The sequence below is a fragment of the Papio anubis genome, unplaced genomic scaffold, assembly GCF_008728515.1.
Source record: "Papio anubis isolate 15944 unplaced genomic scaffold, Panubis1.0 scaffold148, whole genome shotgun sequence".
Taxonomy (NCBI): Eukaryota; Metazoa; Chordata; class Mammalia; order Primates; family Cercopithecidae; genus Papio; species Papio anubis.
Window position 1 is genome coordinate 126,398 of NW_022161447.1, and position 18,172 is coordinate 144,569.

General features: G+C 47.4%; 1 protein-coding gene across 1 annotated transcript in view; it reads left to right on the forward strand.

Moving 5' to 3' along the window:
- Positions 1-620: 620 nt before the first annotated feature.
- Positions 621-18,172, forward strand: part of LOC101003590 (WAS/WASL-interacting protein family member 3) — a 37,664-nt gene continuing 20,112 nt past the window's right edge. Inside the window, exons 1-6 of the mRNA XM_031661424.1 lie at positions 621-653; positions 1,039-1,198; positions 4,207-4,338; positions 9,129-9,881; positions 13,339-13,488; positions 14,548-14,649. Of these exons, the coding sequence (XP_031517284.1) occupies positions 621-653; positions 1,039-1,198; positions 4,207-4,338; positions 9,129-9,881; positions 13,339-13,488; positions 14,548-14,649 (1,330 nt within the window). The remainder of the gene's footprint in view (positions 654-1,038; positions 1,199-4,206; positions 4,339-9,128; positions 9,882-13,338; positions 13,489-14,547; positions 14,650-18,172) is intronic.

Genomic DNA, 18,172 nt, shown 5'->3' on the forward strand with positions numbered 1-18,172 from the left:
AACCTCCACCATGTCAGCTAAAGCTACAGCTGAAGTGAAGCAGTTGTATCTCAGGCCTACTTGCAGAATTAGGACAAAAGTTTTTCTTGCAAATATATTTATGAAGCATTTAGCAGTCCATTAGACACTTATCCTAATAAAAGAGCATGTGTCCTTGGTAGTCACAGTGTTGCAAAGTGAAAAGCACATGGCCTTTGGGATTCAGCTCATCTGGGTTTGAACCCCAGCCCTGCACCCTCAAACAGATGATTTCTTAGTCTCAGTTTCCTCATCTGTAAGATGAGGCAAACTCACAAGGTTTTGTGAGGACTAATGTAACACACCCAGGCACAGAAGGTAGTCACCAGACATTCACTGTCATCTTCTGCATTCCCTTTCTCCACAACTTTCTGACGTCTATGGGTCCCAGTTTCCCCTGAGCTCCCCAGTTCTGCCATCTGCTCCATGATCACATGAAGGCCACCATCCCCCATTCAAAGCCAGCTCCTAGAGCATGATTCTGCTTCCCTTAAGAGGCACCATGGGCCCAGCATGAGCCATCTAGGACCCAATAGCAAGGAAGATGTGAGTTACTAAGGACTGAGCAAGACTTCAGTCCTGCTCTGGAGAACATCCAGGGGATGACGGGGCACAGGAGCAACTCCCATCGTCAAGTGGGGAATCAGCCAAGGATTTGGTCCAGGAGGGGACCTGGGGCACCAAGCAGGATGATCATTCAAAACCTGAGAGCAGGGGCCAGGTACTCACGGACAGAAGCCCTGGGGTGGGGAGTGTAAGAGAGAGGAAGGAGGGGCTATGATTTAGGGCTCTCTAAGACCTCCAGGAGCTTGTGCACAAGATAGGCACTTGGGACTGGGTCATCTAAAATAAAGAGTCCCTTCTAGGTCACCAGTTAAAGAGGTGTGAGCAGGACCCAAAAGTGTCTCTCCCGTAGGTAACCCGAGATCAGCCTTGGGAATGGGACGGGGAAGACAGAGAACTGCAAGAGGAGAAACTGACAGCAGACGGGACATTTTGTTTATCTGAAAATGCTATTAGAGTCAAATCCTTCTTACTCCCTTACAGGTAAGCACAGACACCTCCAGCTTGCGAAGGGCAGATCCAAAAGGCCGGAGTGCGCTGTTGGCTGATATCCAGCAAGGAACTCGCCTGCGCAAAGTCACGCAGATCAACGACCGCAGCGCCCCGCAGATCGAGAGTAAGTGAGCAGCCCAGCCAGGCCTCCTGTGAGCCAAGGACAGGACAGGCATGTGAGACACAGCCAGACACCCCTGGCTGGGGCCACAGCTGCTTCCCAGGACACATACAGAGCCATCTCAGACCTGCTCATTGGACAGGCCAAGTGGGCGAGAGAACGAGAGCTTTCCCTCCAAATCTGCAAATGGTTTAGAGCATATCTTCCATCCTTTTCAAAAGCTAAAAAGAACTCTGCAATGGGACAACTTTTTAAAAATTATGATAAAATACACATAACATAAAATCCATCATTTTAACCATTTTAAAGTGTTCAATTGGTGCCAATTATTATATTCACAATGTTGTTGCAACAATCACCTCTATCTAGTTCCAGAACATTTACACCACCGCTAAAGGAAATCTCATACCCATTAGTAAGTCATTCCCCATTAGTCCCCAGCCCTTGCCAACCTAATCTACTTTCTGTCTCTCTGGATTTGCCTATTCTGATATTTCAAAGAAATGGAATCATACAATACATGGCCTTTCGTGGCTGGCTTCCTTCACTTAGCATAATGTTTTCAAGCTTCATAGATGTTGGAGCATGTATCAGTACTTCACTCCTTTTATCATTGAATATTTAATTGTATGGACACACCACGTTTTGTGTATTCTTTGTAGGGTAACATTTAAAGATCACTCACCCTGTGTCAACATGGTCCTCAAACTCAGTGATAGAAAGTGAAGGGCTCAACATTTTTTTTAAAATGCCAAATTTTTGCTTCACTTTTCACAAGGAGAAAGATGTATTAAGAATTCTGTTTCAGAGGATATGACTGAAGCTCGCTGTCTGCTAGAATGTGACAGAGTAAATTGAGTCCTGTGCTCAGGTCAGATGACCCACATTGAGTTCTGGTTCTGCAACCAGACAAATCGGGAAGCCTCTTTGAGGCTGTTTGGTCATCTGTGAAATGGGGAGACAATACCTGGCTCCTTTTTTGTCTTGGTCAAGATTGTTGGAAGTTGAAATAATATATGCAGAACTTTTTAGTACAGGTCGAGCATCCCTAATCCAAAAATCCCAAATCTGAAACTTTTTGAATATCGACATGATGCCTCACATGGATGATGAAGATGACGTTGTTAACCCTGAAGAAAACGTGCCTCCAGGTGACATGGTGGAAACGTATGATGAGTTTATTGAAGGACAAGAGCGGCGTACATTCATAACAGAACAAGAAATCATGTCAGTTTACAAAATCAGAGAGAGGCTTCTGAGACAAAAACCATTTTTAATGAGGCAGATGACTCTGGAGGAAACATTTTTAAAAGACAGCTAGCAGAATGCTTCCTCAAATCTAGAGGACCTACTTCCTGGTCTCTCAGTGGTTTCTGATGTTTCTTCTCACCTAAAACAATGAGATCCAGTGTACAGTAACCTTTAATCAAAACACAGCATTGCAGGAGACTGAAAGCCTGCCTTTGTTTGTTGCTGCTGTTGTCTAACAGCTGATCTGGGTTTTCTGGTGATACTACTGTGTTGCTTAGTTACCTTGAACACATTATTTTTTTGCTATGTTAATGGTATGCCATATTTTTAACTGCTAAGTTCTTATGTGTGAAGAAGTGTAGGAAAATGATTGCTTATTGGTAGCATAGAAAGTCACTGTCAGGAATGATGGTGATGGACAAACCACAGATTGACAACTTGGGAGGATGAGATGGTGACACCTTTGCTTTCTGATGGCTCCATGAATGCAAGCTTTGTTTTATGCACAAAATTATTTTAAAATATTGCATGAAATTACCTTCAGGCTATGTGTAAAGGTATATATGAAACAAATAAATTTCATGTTTAGACTTGGGTCCCATTCCCCAAGATATCGCATTATGAATATGTAAATATTTCAAAAAAAAAATCTGAAATACTTGGTCCCAAGCATTTTGGATAAGGGATACTCCCCCTGTAATGTAAGGTGTTGTTATGTCTTCCTATGTTCTGCTATGATATGCATGATGGTAATTCTTAAAGATAGTCCTAAAAATATAATTATATCTCCTATCTGCAATTATAAATGTCAACACACAGGATAGACAAATTTTTAAAGAAATATTTTCAACATGGAGTACATTAAAAATTAGTTTCTGGTTAAACCCATGATCTAATTGGTTAAGGCTAATTAACAGGTAAATCAATTTCATCGAAACACTCACTTCCTAATCATTCTCATGAGTAAGTAATGTATAATATTAACACTTAGAATAATCTGGCCACTTTCCTCCACCAGTGGGCACTGTGCCCTAATTTCTCTGTGCATATTAGCTTCAGGTTGTAAATATTTTCTGCCAGGAATTCTTGTCTAAGCTGAGTATCTTCTCATTTTCTGTAGTTAGTAACCACACATGTCTGGAAGGCTGGAGTTAGTGATACCTTTCCTCAGGGGCCCATGATCTTTCCGTTCCATAGATGAAAAGGTTCAGGGAGGCATGAGGGGCTGGGGGCGTGAGGGCTGGAGAGACAGGAAGGAAACTGCCAAGGCACAATCATTGCAGGCTTTACCTCTTGCTTGCTGCTCTGGTCAGCGCTCTGTGGACAAGAAGTTAAAATGACTGACTGAATTAAATCTGTGGGTTTTCTTTGTCTAGTCCTCCATAGCCAGGTTGAAAATAAGAGCAGCTCTACATCTACCACGTTTGGGTTTTCTAATTCAAAGGTGCTGCCAGTTGCTCTGTTAGCATCTACAAAATGGCAGTGTTCAGGTCCCTTTGTTTTGGTCACTTTTCAGGGGAGTTGGGCACAAATGGTTAGTTCTTTGGTAGAACTGGAGAGGGCAGGGCATGTGAGTCTACAGGGTATCAAGGCAGAGGGTGCCTGGAGAAGATGCTGAGTGAAAGGATGACATTGGAGGTGGGAGAATGGGAAGGCGGACAAGGGCAGTGGTAGACCAGTGTTAGACCATGGTCTGAAATGAGACCTGGCTGCTCAGCTCTGCTCTCAAGTCCTTGCCTATTTGTGTCTTCTCTCTAAAGGTTCTAAAGGAACCAACAAAGAAGGGGGAGGTTCTGCAAACACACGAGGTGCGAGCACACCTCCCACCCTGGGAGATCTGTTTGCTGGTGGCTTTCCTGTATTGCGACCAGCAGGCCAGCGGGATGTAGCAGGTAAGGAAGAATTCATTCTGGCTCCCTTGTGGTCTGTATCTCCTTAACTTGTGGAACCATCAGGGCAATCTACACATGCCAGTAAGCAACAATGGTTTTACTGAACAGTCATGATAGAATAGAAGATCATGTTCTTGGGACCTTAAGCACTGGAAACTTCCAAAGTACAAAATGGTTCTTGAGAAATCTTTTACATCATCATCCTGTTTAAATTATTCCATTGTAATAGTTGAAAAATGACTTGTAATAATGTGTAATACTTAGTGATGGCGTGATGGTAGCCCAGACTGCAAAGTGTATATCGACAGGTCTAAATTGTAATAGAACCTCATAGTGACATCACTGTGGATGCACTAGCAATGCATGAGTTGTAATGATTCAGTTTTCATATCAGTTAGGTACTGCTGTGTAACAAAACACCCTAAAACTTAAAAGCTTTAAACAATCGTTTTTTAGCCTACAATTCTGTGGGTTAGCAGCTTAGAGTAGTCTCGGCTGGGCTCCCTCTTGCATCTATAAAGAACTGCAGGTCATGTAGGTAGCTTTGCTAATCTTATATTTCTCATATTTTTCCAACCTCTGGGGCCTCAGCTATAACCACTGGCCTGACTCACCTCTATCCACATGGTCTCTCAGTATCCAGCAGGCTGTCCGGGCCTCGTTTTCATGCCAGCAGCAGGGTTCCAAGAGAGAAGACAGAAGTATAAATAAAGCCTCTTGAGGCTTAGGCTTGGAAGTATTGCTAGGATGTAACTTGGAAGTCTAAGAAGTATCACTTCCTATCACATTCTCTTAGCCAAAACAAGTCACAAGGATGGAGAAATAGACTTTGCCTCTTGATGTGAGGAACTGTAAAATCATATTTCAAAGATTATGGAATCAAGCATAAGTGGGTAATGAAGGTCGTATCTGTAATCAGTCTACCTCTTTTTTTTTTCCAGTGTGCATCAGAGGTTTTTTGTTTGTTTGTTTGTTTGTTTTTTGTGACTTTTGTTTCAGTGGGCATCAGAAGTTTTGAAAGTATTGCATTAAAATTGAACAAATACAAATTTACTCTGAGGAAAAAAAAAAAAAACACCTGTTTTTCCTATTCTTGTTCTCTTTAACCACCAAGCTGAATAAACTCCAGGAATACCATAAATACAGCAAATACAAAGGCCCAAACATTCCTGGTACTGGATGTTCCATTATGTGACTTTGCTAACTTTTTTAGTGGCCTCTGTGACTGTTTAATGTTATGGGATGCTTATGCTGCCTCACTCACCAATAAAAGTCCAGCAAAGAAAAAGATGCTAGGATATTTTGAGATCCAACTTGAACCTTCTCAAGGGCCATGTTCATTTCGTCATTTTTGCTGAGGGGTTAGCAGGAAAGGTAGAGCACAAGGTCTTCCTCAATAAAGACAGTGGATATTCTTCAGTGCCCTCTTCTTTTTCAAAATTTCTGAGTGCTATCAAACAAATATCCTTTGGAATAGAAGGCTTCCACCAGTTTCTCTTCAGAGAAGATGGGAGAAATAGGCCCCAGTCAGGTTTTCATAGGAAGCAGCCAAAAATAGCCAGCAGGAGTCCTGCTGGTCTGCTTGTCTCCAGTAGGACATAAGTGTCAGATGTTTGAGCTGCTGTAATAGGGAAGACAAGAATTTATCTCTTTAGAGATGGAGGTCCATAAAGAAGTGACTAATGATGCCTGTTTCAGGATGGAAACTCAAGGAGAAAGCCACTAGATAAACACATGGACTGAGTACCATGTCAAGGCAAGGCAGGTCGTGGCTCCCTGCTCCCAGCACTTTCCCGGCAGCCCCCTTCTCATCAGAGGAAGGGACTTGAGCCTTTGCTCCCTCTCTGAGCTTCTGGCCTACCTTTCTTGGTGGTTCATGCCGTCCCCTCCACTCACGCTGTTCTCCTTGCTGCTCTTCACACACCAACATGTTGCTGCCACTGGGCGCTTGCACTGACTCTCTCTTGGCCTGAAAGGCTCATCTGCAGGTGTCCATGTGACTCAGTCTCTCCCTTCCTGCAGGTCTCTCCTCAGGTGGCAGCTGATCAAAGTGTCCGTGAGGTCTTCACTTATCATCCCATATAAAGGTTCAGTTCCATCCTTTCATTCTATATCTCCTTTTCCTTAATTTACTTTTCTTGTATTACTTAGCACCATCTGACATATCATGTATCCACTGGTTTATCTGTTTATTGTCTGTCTTAGCCATCTAAAGCTAAGCTCCATGAAGGCAGGGACTATGTTTTGTTCACTGCCATAGAAATGCCTGGCGCATGGCAGGTGCTCAGTAAATACTTGCTGACTAGCATGTGTGAATGGTAGTGTGGTGGCTGACATTCAATAGGGACCATAGCACAGTGTCATGGGCTCATGGTACTTCTAGGGACTCATGAAAATATTTAAATTTCTTTTAAAATCAGAAGAAAATATATGACCTTTTAGGGTCAAAGAATGTATTTGTCTTTGTACCAATGCAGTCATGAATATAAATATATTTTTAATGGAGAAGAGGCCCACAAAGGCAAAAGTGCCTACGGACCCTGGAGTCATAATGCAGCCCCAGCTTAGAGCTCCAAGGGAGTGAGAATTACAATAAGATATGATGAGTAAACATTATTTCTGGGTTGAATAGAATATGTAATGAGATGTCCAGGGTCTTCTGGAAAACATTCAGATTTGAGGAAGAAGAAATATTTCATCTTTTGATAAACCTGCAGGTTATAAAAGCTGAATCCTTTCCTATGGGCACAGCATCCCTGATGCCCTCAAGCTGGCCTTTCCGCCACCTCCTGGCCTCCTTTGTGTTTTCTTTGGATTTCTAGGGCTTGCATTTCCATTGTGAAGGACAGCCTCCTCCCTTACTTCCCTCAACTCCCTCGGAGCTCTCTGTCAGCCCAGGTCTGCCTCCTTCACTTGCCTGCACTTACACCGTCAGCCCCTCTCTCCCCTGCAGTCTCACCTTTCTCCCTGAGGGGCATGAATAGAAGCTGGGCAGGGATTTGCCCGCCCTCGCTTCTGCTGTGCATGTTAGGATAAAAATGAGTATGCCCACATTTCTCATGTGGTTGGTGGCTTCATCAGCACAGGATCCCCTACTTTTAACTGACTCACTTTAAGGGTTTTTGAATCTTTGAGACATGGTGTCCTCGGTTACTTAAAAGGTTTAGATAGGCTATTTAAGGGTAGGTTTTGCTCTGTTTTGCAAACTTTTATTATCCCTTTCAATTTCATTGAGCCACTGGGCATGTAGGTAGGCTCTGCCTTGTTTAGGCAGCTGCCTAGGTTCTCCTCGTCATCTTTATGTATTATGTGGAAACAGGTTTGAGAACTTCTAGGCAGGAATGCCTGAGCTGACACCTGCAATACCATCCTCACCCTACCTTAAGAACAGCCATTCCATAATGTGGTTGGAATATTATGGTCTAGGTGACTGTCACATTATAGCCAGAGGGGCTCATATTTGGAAAGCCAGATACCAAGGTCTTGCCTACTTAGCTTCCCCTGAGTCACCTCTGCTAGGCTGTGCTTTGATTGGCCTGGCTTTTGAAATCCAGTACTTTAAGTGTATGACTTAGCACCTGATTGAGGTAAACACACAGGAGACTCAAGTACTGCAAAGATCAGAACCCCCAACAGATGCTGGGGTTTCTAATCTGAAATGAAAGCTGCAGGTCCCATGCTGCAGCACCCAGGAAGTAGTGGGTGTGAGAAAACATCATTTTTCAAGTGTTGTCCACATGTTGTCATGGTGATTATAAAATATAGGGGAAAACATACTCCCCAGAATTCTTATAAAAAGAGCACTAAATCTGGAAGAAATATTTTAATCTGCTTCCTGAGTAGACAGTGATACTCCAAGGACATCTCTAAGCAGTAATTGCAGAACTTCAAGGCAGTAAACAGCGACAGGAACTTTTTCTTATTAGAGAGAGGCAGAACGAAAAAGGGTGAGAACTAGCAAAATGGTGCAAGATTGTGCAGAGTATAGAGGCCTCTCCTGGGGCATGCTCCACTAGAGTCTTCCATGAGAACCAAACGCAAATGCTTACAAGAGCAAATCGTTGTTGTTGAATTTAAAAGAGGAATTGAATTTCAAGCTGGGGCAGATGCAATGAAGGATCTATAGGCTGAGAAAGCCAAAACCCTTGGGAATTAGCGTAAGTCTTTCGGAAAGGAGGTTTTGAACTTTCAGAGGCCATAGAACTGCGAGGTTCAAGGTCATTGGACCTGGGTTGTCAAGGGCAAATGTCTCCCTCCAGTCTTATCTTATGTATTCAGGGAATCATGAATTTTCTGCTCTCAACACAGAAACGAAGAAAGTCATTGTTCACAGAATGCTGGGAGTGAAGAAAACCTCCCTAGCCAGGAGTGCTGGTTGGTACACCTGAGGGTCCAAATTAGAGCATAAGGGCTGATGGACCTAGCAGGTGTCAGTGAATGAGTGTGAGTGGGGCCTTGATTAGGAAGGGCAAAAGACACCCGGGCAGTCCTGGCCCTCGGCTTGGATACTAGGGGCCCAAGGCAGATGACAGCAGAGGTGGCAATGGATAGGAGGGCGGGAGGCCTGACCTGGGCTTGTCATTAATGCTGGCAAGGACCTTGGAGCTGGTCCAGTTGGTCCTTCTGTGTGACAGCTGCGGTACCTGAGGCCTCTCAGTGGACACGTGCAGAAAAAGCGGTCTACAGTGCAGCTCACTGCGGGCAGGCTTGAGTGTCCTGAGTGCCGCCTACCTGCGGGGGCTTTCTCCTTCTTTATTGCCGAGCTAACCCAGAATCTGTTTCACTTCCAGGTGGCAAGACAGGGCAGGGCCCTGGCTCCCGCGCGCCCTCTCCCAGGCTTCCCAACAAAACCATCAGCGGCCCGCTTATCCCGCCTGCCTCTCCCAGGCTAGGCAATACCTCCGAGGCGCATGGCGCTGCCAGAACAGCCCCGCCTCGCCCCAACGTGCCTGCCCCGCCCCCTCCCACCCCACCCCCTCCGCCGCCACCCTTACCCCCGCCCCTTCCCTCTTCCTCCCCCATCAAAACTCCGCTTGTGTCCCCACCTGGCCCACTGACCAAAGGGAACCTCCCGGTGGTTGCACCCCCTGTCCCCTGTGCGCCACCACCTCCACCTCCGCCACCTCCCCCAACGCCATCCCCGCTGCCCCCGGCCTCGGTTCTTAGTGACAAGGCAGTGAAGCCTCAGCTAGCTCCCTTGCACCTCCCGCCCATCCCGCCCCCGCTCCCTCTCCTCCCACCTTTCGGGTATCCTGGGCTCAAAGCGGAGCCCGCCAGCCCTGCGCAAGATGTGCAGGAGCCTCCAGCCCCGCCACCCCTGCCGCCCCCGCTCCCCACTTACGCTTCGTGCTCCCCGAGGGCTTCTTTGCCCGCGCCCCCTTTGCCAGGAGCTAATTACAGCAGTGAAGCCCCACCCCCGCTACCCCCCAAATCCCCCAGCTTCCAGGCCCCACCGCAGAAGGTCAGTGCGCAGGCCTTGCCCGCCCCGCCTGCCCCTCCGGGCTCCCAGACGTTCCTGCAGAAGAAGAGGCACGGCCGACCAGGTAAGGAGCGCTCCCTGGCCCATTGCCCCTGGTGGAGCGCAATAAAATCTTGTCGTTGCACAGGACTTTATTGTTGGAGGTATTCATTTCAGAGATGGACACCAGGGGTGAGGGAGGCAGGGAGATTTGCCCAAAATCATGCTGCCTGTAACCAAGGGATCCTGGCCTTGATCCCCTGCCCTTCTAGCTCTGTGGCCCTGGGCAACCACTTGGCCTCTCTGTTCTCCCTTCTCTTCATCTGTAAAATGGGGATAGATAGCAATAGTTGCTATCTCCTGGGCTTGTTATTAAGCATTAAGTGAGTTTTTAGGTTGGAGGTGCTTGGAACAGGGCCTGGCAACAGTGAGCTTGAGAGGGATTATTTATTCTTACTACCATCCTCCAACTCCAGATCTCCTCCCTGAGGTGGACAGGGCATGAGTGCGGCTTGTTTCCAGAACCAGGCCTCCTTTTATATTTGCCGGCGTTTTCCAGAATCTTCACCGGCCCTCAGTAAACTGGATTCCCACTCTGCCTTAGTTTTCGCAGGTTCTCCAGCTGACTCAAGAAAACTGAGGGCCTGTATTTTGAGCCAAATAGTAAAAATGTTTCCTTCACATATGCAGCACAGATTATTTGAATTGAGTGTGCATGTCCCATGGCTGATTTCCTTGGTCCCTCTAGTAGGAGGCTTCATTCAGTTTTAGTGCCCCTGTGAATGGGAAGTACCTCCACACGTCCACAGACACACCCACATCCACGCACGCAGACACACTCAAACATATGCACACTCATAACACACACATCCACATGCACACCACAACACACATATTCCTGTGTCTTTTAGAAAATCTTTCGATGCAGAAAGCTTCTTAAAAGTGTTTTCTTGAATTAAAAATAATTCAAGCTTGTTGCAGAGCAAATAGAAGGAAATTGAAATTAACCAGGTACGGATGGCTCACACCCGTAATCCCACTGCTTTGGGAGGCCCATGCATGAAGATGGCTTGAGGTCAGGAGTTATAGGCCAGCCTGGGTAACATAGCGAAACCCCATCTCTACAGAAAATAAAAATAAAAAATTGGGTGGGCATGGTGGCAGACACCTATAGTACCAGCTACTTGGGAGGCTAAGGCAGGAGGATGGTTTGAATCTAGGTGTTCAAGGCTGTGGTGAGCTTTGACTGTGCCATTGTACTCCAACTTGGATCACAGAGCCAGATGCTGCTGTCTCTAAGTAAATTAAGTAATTAAATCACCCATAATAACATCACCCAGAGATGAAAACTGCCATTTGGATAGGTTTCTTTAATTCTTTTTTCTGAATATATGTACATGTTTACATGGTTAGTACCATCTTTCACATACAGTTTTGTGCTCTGTTTTTAATTTAATATTATATTAAAAACAATTTTATCCAATTGTTAAAATGTCTTTAGAAGAATGACCTTCAGTATATTCCATATTCCTCATGTTAGATATCTAAGTTGATTCCATTTTTTGTTATTATGCATAATATTGCAAGAAATACTTTCGTAGAAATTTTAGTCCACATTTTTGATATTTTTCTAAAAGTATTGGTTTCTTAAAGGGAATTCCTGGTGCAAAGAGCAAGGATATTTTTAAGCCTCTTGATTACAAGAGGTAAGATTTTAGTCATTTTCTTTTCAATTGACTGGTCACCATGAGGGCCAGCATTTGTACTCGTAAGCCCCTTTTGATATTTGTTATTTTCAAATGTTTATGATGTGATGAAAAAAAAACAAAGATTTTTTTTTTTTTTTTTTTTGAGACACAGTTCACTCTGCCACCCAGGCTGGAGTGCAGTGGCAGGATCTCAGCTCACTGCAACCTTCACCTCCCAGGTTAAAGTGATTCTCATGCCTCAACCTTCCGAGCAGCTGGGGTTACAGGCGTGCACCACCACGCCTGGCTAGTTTTTGTATTTTTAGTAGAGACAGGGTTTCACCATGTTGGCCAGGCTGGTCTTGAACTCCTGACTTCAAGTGATCAGCCCACCTCGGCCTCCCAAGGTGCTGGGATTACGTGTGAGCCACTGCGCCTGGCCAACAAAAACAAGGCTTTTGATTCAGAGGGCTATGAATTCAAATCCTGGGTTCCCCACCCACTCCTGTGGAAACTCACACCACTTGGGTTTGTTTTTTTTAATACTGAATTTTTTTTATTTGACAAATGGGCCTACTAATAACACCTTTCACATAGGATTATTAAGAATATGAAATGAGATATTTGCATAAAGGGCTTGCATGTAACTTCAGCTCCAGCAGCATTATTTCCTTACCACACAGTGGGGCAGCTGTTCACCCAGAAGAGGGGCTGCAGTCCTTTTATCCTGCATGTGGGAGCAAGTAAATTCCTCATAGATCCTTGTGCCCAGAAAGGGAAGACCAGAAAGGGAAAGGAAGGCAGTTGGGAGGGAGAAAGGAAGACGGGCAGATGAAGGGACATGAGACGCGAGGATGGCGGCTGGTGACTGAGAATGCCTGCTGCAGCTGGGGCCCCTTCATCTGCTCCAGAGTAGTGAGCCCCAGGCCAGGATGGAGATACATATCTGGCCTTCTTCTTTGCATCTTTGGATGTGAAACTTGGTTGGTCCATGTTCAAAATAAGGGCAATTTCTACTTTAGCCCAACTTGGGGGGAAAAGAGAGAGGTAGTAATTGTGAACATCTTAGCACAGATAGTAATAATGTTATTGTCATCATTTCAAGAAGCAAAGTGATGTGTGCAGTGCCACTGAAGAAATAAGCAGGAGTGGACCCCCTGCATTGATGTGCCAGGATAGCAGATTTTTTTGTTACCAGATGAACCATACAGGAAAGTATTGGCAAAGGAGATAGTGAGCCTTTCTCAGGCATGATCAGAGAAGGCTGGAGGAAGTAGGTTGGATTCAAGTTAGGCCCTGGTGGGCACGTAAGATTTAGGTGGACCGGAAGGAGAAACGAGCATTTGCAGTGCTGGAGAACCAGTGCGAGCAGGGACACAGGGGCAAAACAAGCCCCTGACCGCTCCCTCTTCAAGCCTCCCTCTGGGCCTCTTCTACAGTGAGCCCTTCCTGTTCTTACCACTCTCCAGTGATTTCCCTGCTTTGGGCTGTACCCGATGATGAAGGTTATCACCATCATTAATATTATTGCAGCAGCTAACATTTATTGACGACTTACTACATGCCACTCAACTTAAATTCGACTCATTGAATCTTCTCAATAACCCTGGGAAGTGGGTGTACTATTACTACTCCCATCTTACAGATGAGGAAACTAAAACACAAAGAGGCTATGTTACTTATCCCAATGGGAGAACTGCAATTCGGTGCCAAACAGGTTGGCTCCAGAGGTTGCCCTTTTACTCACTACATCACATTACATCTGAAGATGGAAATGCCTAACATCTCATATAAAGTTATAGCATCCACCGTGCCCATCCGTGTGTCTGAATACACCATCATCTTCTCTGTAAGGGGCCGGTGGGGGAAAGCTAAATCCACCTCCAGCACCCCCTGCGAGATCACCCACCACAGAGCTTTCAAGCAAGAGCCAGCAGGTCACAGCCTGGACCCCGACGCAGCAGCCTGGAGGTCAGCTGCGAAATGGAAGCCTGCACATCATCGGTAAGTGGGGTGCACCCTCTGCTGGTTTGGCTGCCAGTAGGAATGTGATTCTCCCAACCTCTGGAGAGAGAGTTTGCTGGCCACAGTGCTGCCATCTCAGGGTACATGCTTCTTTCATGAACACAGGCTCCCTCCAGCACCAGCCAGCCCACAGGTTCTGTTAAATAGGGTTCCTTTCAAGGCTTTCTGCATAGTTTCAAGGCTCACTCTCTAGCCTTCTAATTCAGATTAGAGAAAGGGAAGAGAAGCAACATTTAAACTGTGTGTGTGTGTGTGTATGTCTGTGTGTCTATGGAGAAATCAGTGCATAAGCCTGAAAGAGTAGAATGATATGGATAAAGAGAAAGAATACATAGAAGGCCCACCAGGCAGAGGGACGTTTCGAGTACAAGTATGGAGGTAGGAAGGAAAGTCACCTGGGGTCAGATGTGATCACGGCCATGGAATCTTTGGATCCCTTCTGTGTGCTGGGCTAGTGTCCGACAGAGGCCCAGATCACAAAGCAGGGGCTCAGCCCATGAAAGGGTCACAGGAGCCCTCCCCTCCTGCCAACAGATCTCAGAGCAGAAGCTGTTTGCTTTGTGGAGCTCAGGTCCCACCCTAGACACAGGCCATGCTCCTCCATTCCCCAGTCATTCTGCCCATTTCTCCCTCCCCTCGAAACCCTCCCAGGAGCTTCTCAGGTGACTGCTGGGGCTTTGCCAGTTCCTTGTTGGCACCAGGGTCCCCACCTCTGATTCTGGACCCTGGAGAGCTCCGTGCCACTTCCACCCCTTTAGCAGCCTCCTTAAGGTGTTATTGGTTGGAGTATGTTCGGGTGGGTGACAGGGAGTGACTGGATTTCCCTCTTCCAGCTTCCCTCCATCCCAACCAACCAGTAAAACTTGAGAGGTGAATAGATGTCTTAGGGAGAATGGCCCTATCGTTAAAATCCTTGCACTGAGCAGGCAAACAGAAAATGGTGGATGCAGTCAGAGTAATCTCTGTGCTCCTGGAAATGATCAAAGCTTGGGTCGTGACAGTAACCTGAGTAACTCTTTCCATTTCACATGTGTGCAGATGACTTTGAGTCTAAATTCACGTTCCATTCTGTGGAAGACTTTCCCCCTCCGGATGAATATAAACCATGCCAGAAGATTTACCCCAGCAAGATCCCCAGAAGTAAGTACCACCTGGATAAGACTCCTGGCATTTCCCGACCCTTCAAAATTAGGCGCCTGCTGTGCATCAGTTGGTCACAGACTGTCTAAAGGATGACATCATGATTTCACTGTACTGCTGCAAGGATGTAGTGCTGTGCATAGTTCTGGAACTTTCAGGACATTGATTTCTCCTGATACCTAAGTATTCATTTAGAGATTTTTACAGAACCCCAAGGGTAACTGTTTGGCATCAGATTTGGATGCCTAAACTTACCACTCATCCCTCTTCTCTCTGGAGCGTTTGATAAGGGAAACTAACAAACCCAGACAACAGCAAAATAGGATATTTTGCATCAACCGCTGAGGAAGAACCTGAAAACCCCTAATACAGAACTCTGGCAAATCATGACATGGAGAATGTCCTTAGGTCAATGGTTCTCAACCTTGGCTATATATTAGAATGACCTAAGGAGCTTTTATAAATCCTGAAGGCCAGGCTACATCTAAACCATATAATCAGAATATCGAGGTGTCAGGATTTTTAAAAGCTGCCAGGTGATTCCAACGTACAGCCAAGGTTGAGAATAATAGCCCAGTAAGGGCCTACCTCCTCCTGATTTCATTGTGTGGTCAGACTTTAAGAGAGGACATTTAACCCAGCTTAACTGTTCAACCTTAAGAGTAGAGAGATAAGCCAGGCATGGTCACTCATGTCTGTAACCCCAGCACTTTGGGAGGCTGAGGCAGGAGGATCACATGAGGCCAGGAGTTTAAGACCAGCCTTGTAAACATAGCAAGATTCCATGTCTACAAAATATTAGCCAGGTGTGGTAGTGCACACCTGTAGTCCCAGCTTCTTGGGAGCCTGAGGTGGGAAGAGCCCAGGAGTTGGAGGCTGCAGTGAGCTGTGATCGTGCCACTACACTCCAGTGTTGGTGACAGAGTGAGACTCTGTATCCAAAAAAAAAAGAGAGAGACAGAGAAAATGAGGTGATGAGGTGGAGGAGCCAATTCTTGTCTGGTACTGGGCCAAAGAGATTGGGAAGGAGCCAGAGTCAACATTATGGAGTGAGTGTCAAATGCATTCCCACCCCACATCCTAAGTAAACCCCTATTCCAGACCTCTGTGGCCCCAGATGGAAAATCAGTGTCCAGGGTTAGCCTGAGACCAGGAATCATGAGCCAGGCTCTTTGCCCATCTCCTTTAAGAGGGACCTTAGTGAAGTCCCTTCTGCAGAACTCAGCTTCCTGCAGAGCAGAGGGAATGCAGGCCTGCCCTGTGCTCAGGTGGAGGGAACCCAGGGCCCTGTGCTCAGGTGGAGGGGGCGCAGGCCTGCCCTGTGTTCAGGTGGGGGGAACACGGGCCTGCCCTGCGCTCAGGTGCGGGGAACACGGGCCTGCCCTGCGCTCAGGTGCGGGGGAACACGGGCCTGCCCTGCGCTCAGGTGCGGGGAACACGGGCCTGCCCTGCGCTCAGGTGCGGGGAACACGGGCCTGCCCTGCGCTCAGGTGGGGGGAACACGGGCCTGCCCTGCGCTGAGGTGCCGGGAACACGGGCCTGCCCTGCGCTCAGGTGCGGGGGAACACGGGCCTGCCCTGCGCTCAGGTGCGGGGAACACGGGCCTGCCCTGCGCTCAGGTGGGGGGAACACGGGCCTGCCCTGCGCTCAGGTGCGGGGAACACGGGCCTGCCCTGCGCTCAGGTGCGGGGAACACGGGCCTGCCCTGCGCTCAGGTGGGGGGAACACGGGCCGGCCCTGCGCTCAGGTGTGGGGAACACGGGCCTGCCCTTCGCTCAGGTGTGGGGAACACGGGCCTGCCCTGTGCTCTGGTCAGGGGAAAGTGGGCCTGCCCTGTGCTCGGGTGGGGGGAACACGGGCCTGCCTTGTGCTCATGTGGATGTTCATCTCTGGGTCCACTGGGGCATCTCTCTGCTGGCCTGTGTGGCTGTGCATTTAGAGATACAACCTTGTGTGCCCTTTGTAATAATATGTAAATACCAACTGCTCTGAGTTGAGAGAGAGAGAAAGGGAGCAGTGTGAAGGAGGATGGAGGTAAATCCCACCCACCGAAGGTTAAATAGAACATGAAGAGCCAGCAATGGAGGAAGACAAGTGCTGTGTCCATCTCCCATCCCTGCTCAGTTCAGCATGCTCACATGAACCTCCTGTCATACAGCAGGCACCCTACAGGCACCAGAGGCTGCAGAGTGTAAGAAACAAGGTCTCCTCCACCACGCACCCACCACACACACTCCTGAGATAGATGAGAATTAGACCCCATAAGAGTGTCTTAATCAGTGATTGTTTAGAGTGCCAAGGGCACTTCAGTGGGCATGGGGGTGCAGGTGGATGCTGGGGGCTTGAAAGTCAGAGAGAGAGGGTCACAGTTCCATGTGGGTGGGAAGGCATCCAGGCTGAGGACAGGACAGACCCAGGAGAGAGCGTGATTGTGCTTGGTGCATGTACAAACCATATGTCCCAAGGTGCCTGGCTGGGTAAGACCATACAGGCTGCCGGAGGTGCAAGGTTGGGAGTGTTGTGTATGTGTCCATATACAACACCGCTTTTCCCATCTTGTGAAATATGCACAGGAATCAGCTTGATAAAAACCTAAGTGTTCGTGTTCTTATTGGAGGACATACCTTAGGTTCCCCAGCAGCAGACCTCCTAATACTGCACCCGGAATTAGGCTCCTTTACTCCCTCAGGCAGCAGGACTCACACATGAGGAAACTGAGCCTGGCCCCCTGTGGTCACAGAGTGTGCCTCACGGGACTTTCCACGTGGCAGGGAGAGCAGAGCCAAGGGACCCCCTTCATCAACAGGCAGCCAGATCTCAGAGTGGGCCAGAAGGAGCCAGGCTGCACGGGGCTGCCTGCACATGAACCTGCGAGGACAAGGAGATAAATGTGCCTTCTAATAGTCTGTGTCCCGCCTAAGGCATTGGAGCGTGAACCTGTAAGCAGGGAAGAACTGTCAGTGAAAACACTAGACGACAATTCCAGGGCCGTCATGGACCCTGCGGCGGATGCTGTGGATGTTTGTGCCTGGCACTGTTCTAGGTGCTTTGCATACTTTATCATTTGTCCTTAATGCAGAGAGTTTCCAGACAGGGAAAAGGCCAAGTGACTTGTCTAAAGCCTCACAGCAGATTAAAGCCAGAGCCAGGAATTTTGAACCCACATCTGTCTGAACCAGGGCCAGTTCCATTTGGCCGTGGTGAACTCTGAAAACAGACATAATGAGATGCAGGTTGAGACAGTTAACCAGTGGCTTGATCAGAGGAGGTAGAGACCAGGGTCAGGGAACCTGTTAGCCAGCCATTATAAGAGCCTGTGCTGGGAGGCCGAGGCGGGAGGATCACCTGAGGTCAGGAGTTCGAGACCAGTCTGGTCAACATGGTGAAACCCCATCTCTAAAAAAATACAAAGTTAGCCGGGTGTGGTGGCACACACCTGTAATCCCAGCTACTCGGGAGGCTGAGGCAGGAGAATCGCTTGAACCTGAGAGGCAGAGGTCGTAGTGAGCCAAGATCGTGCCAT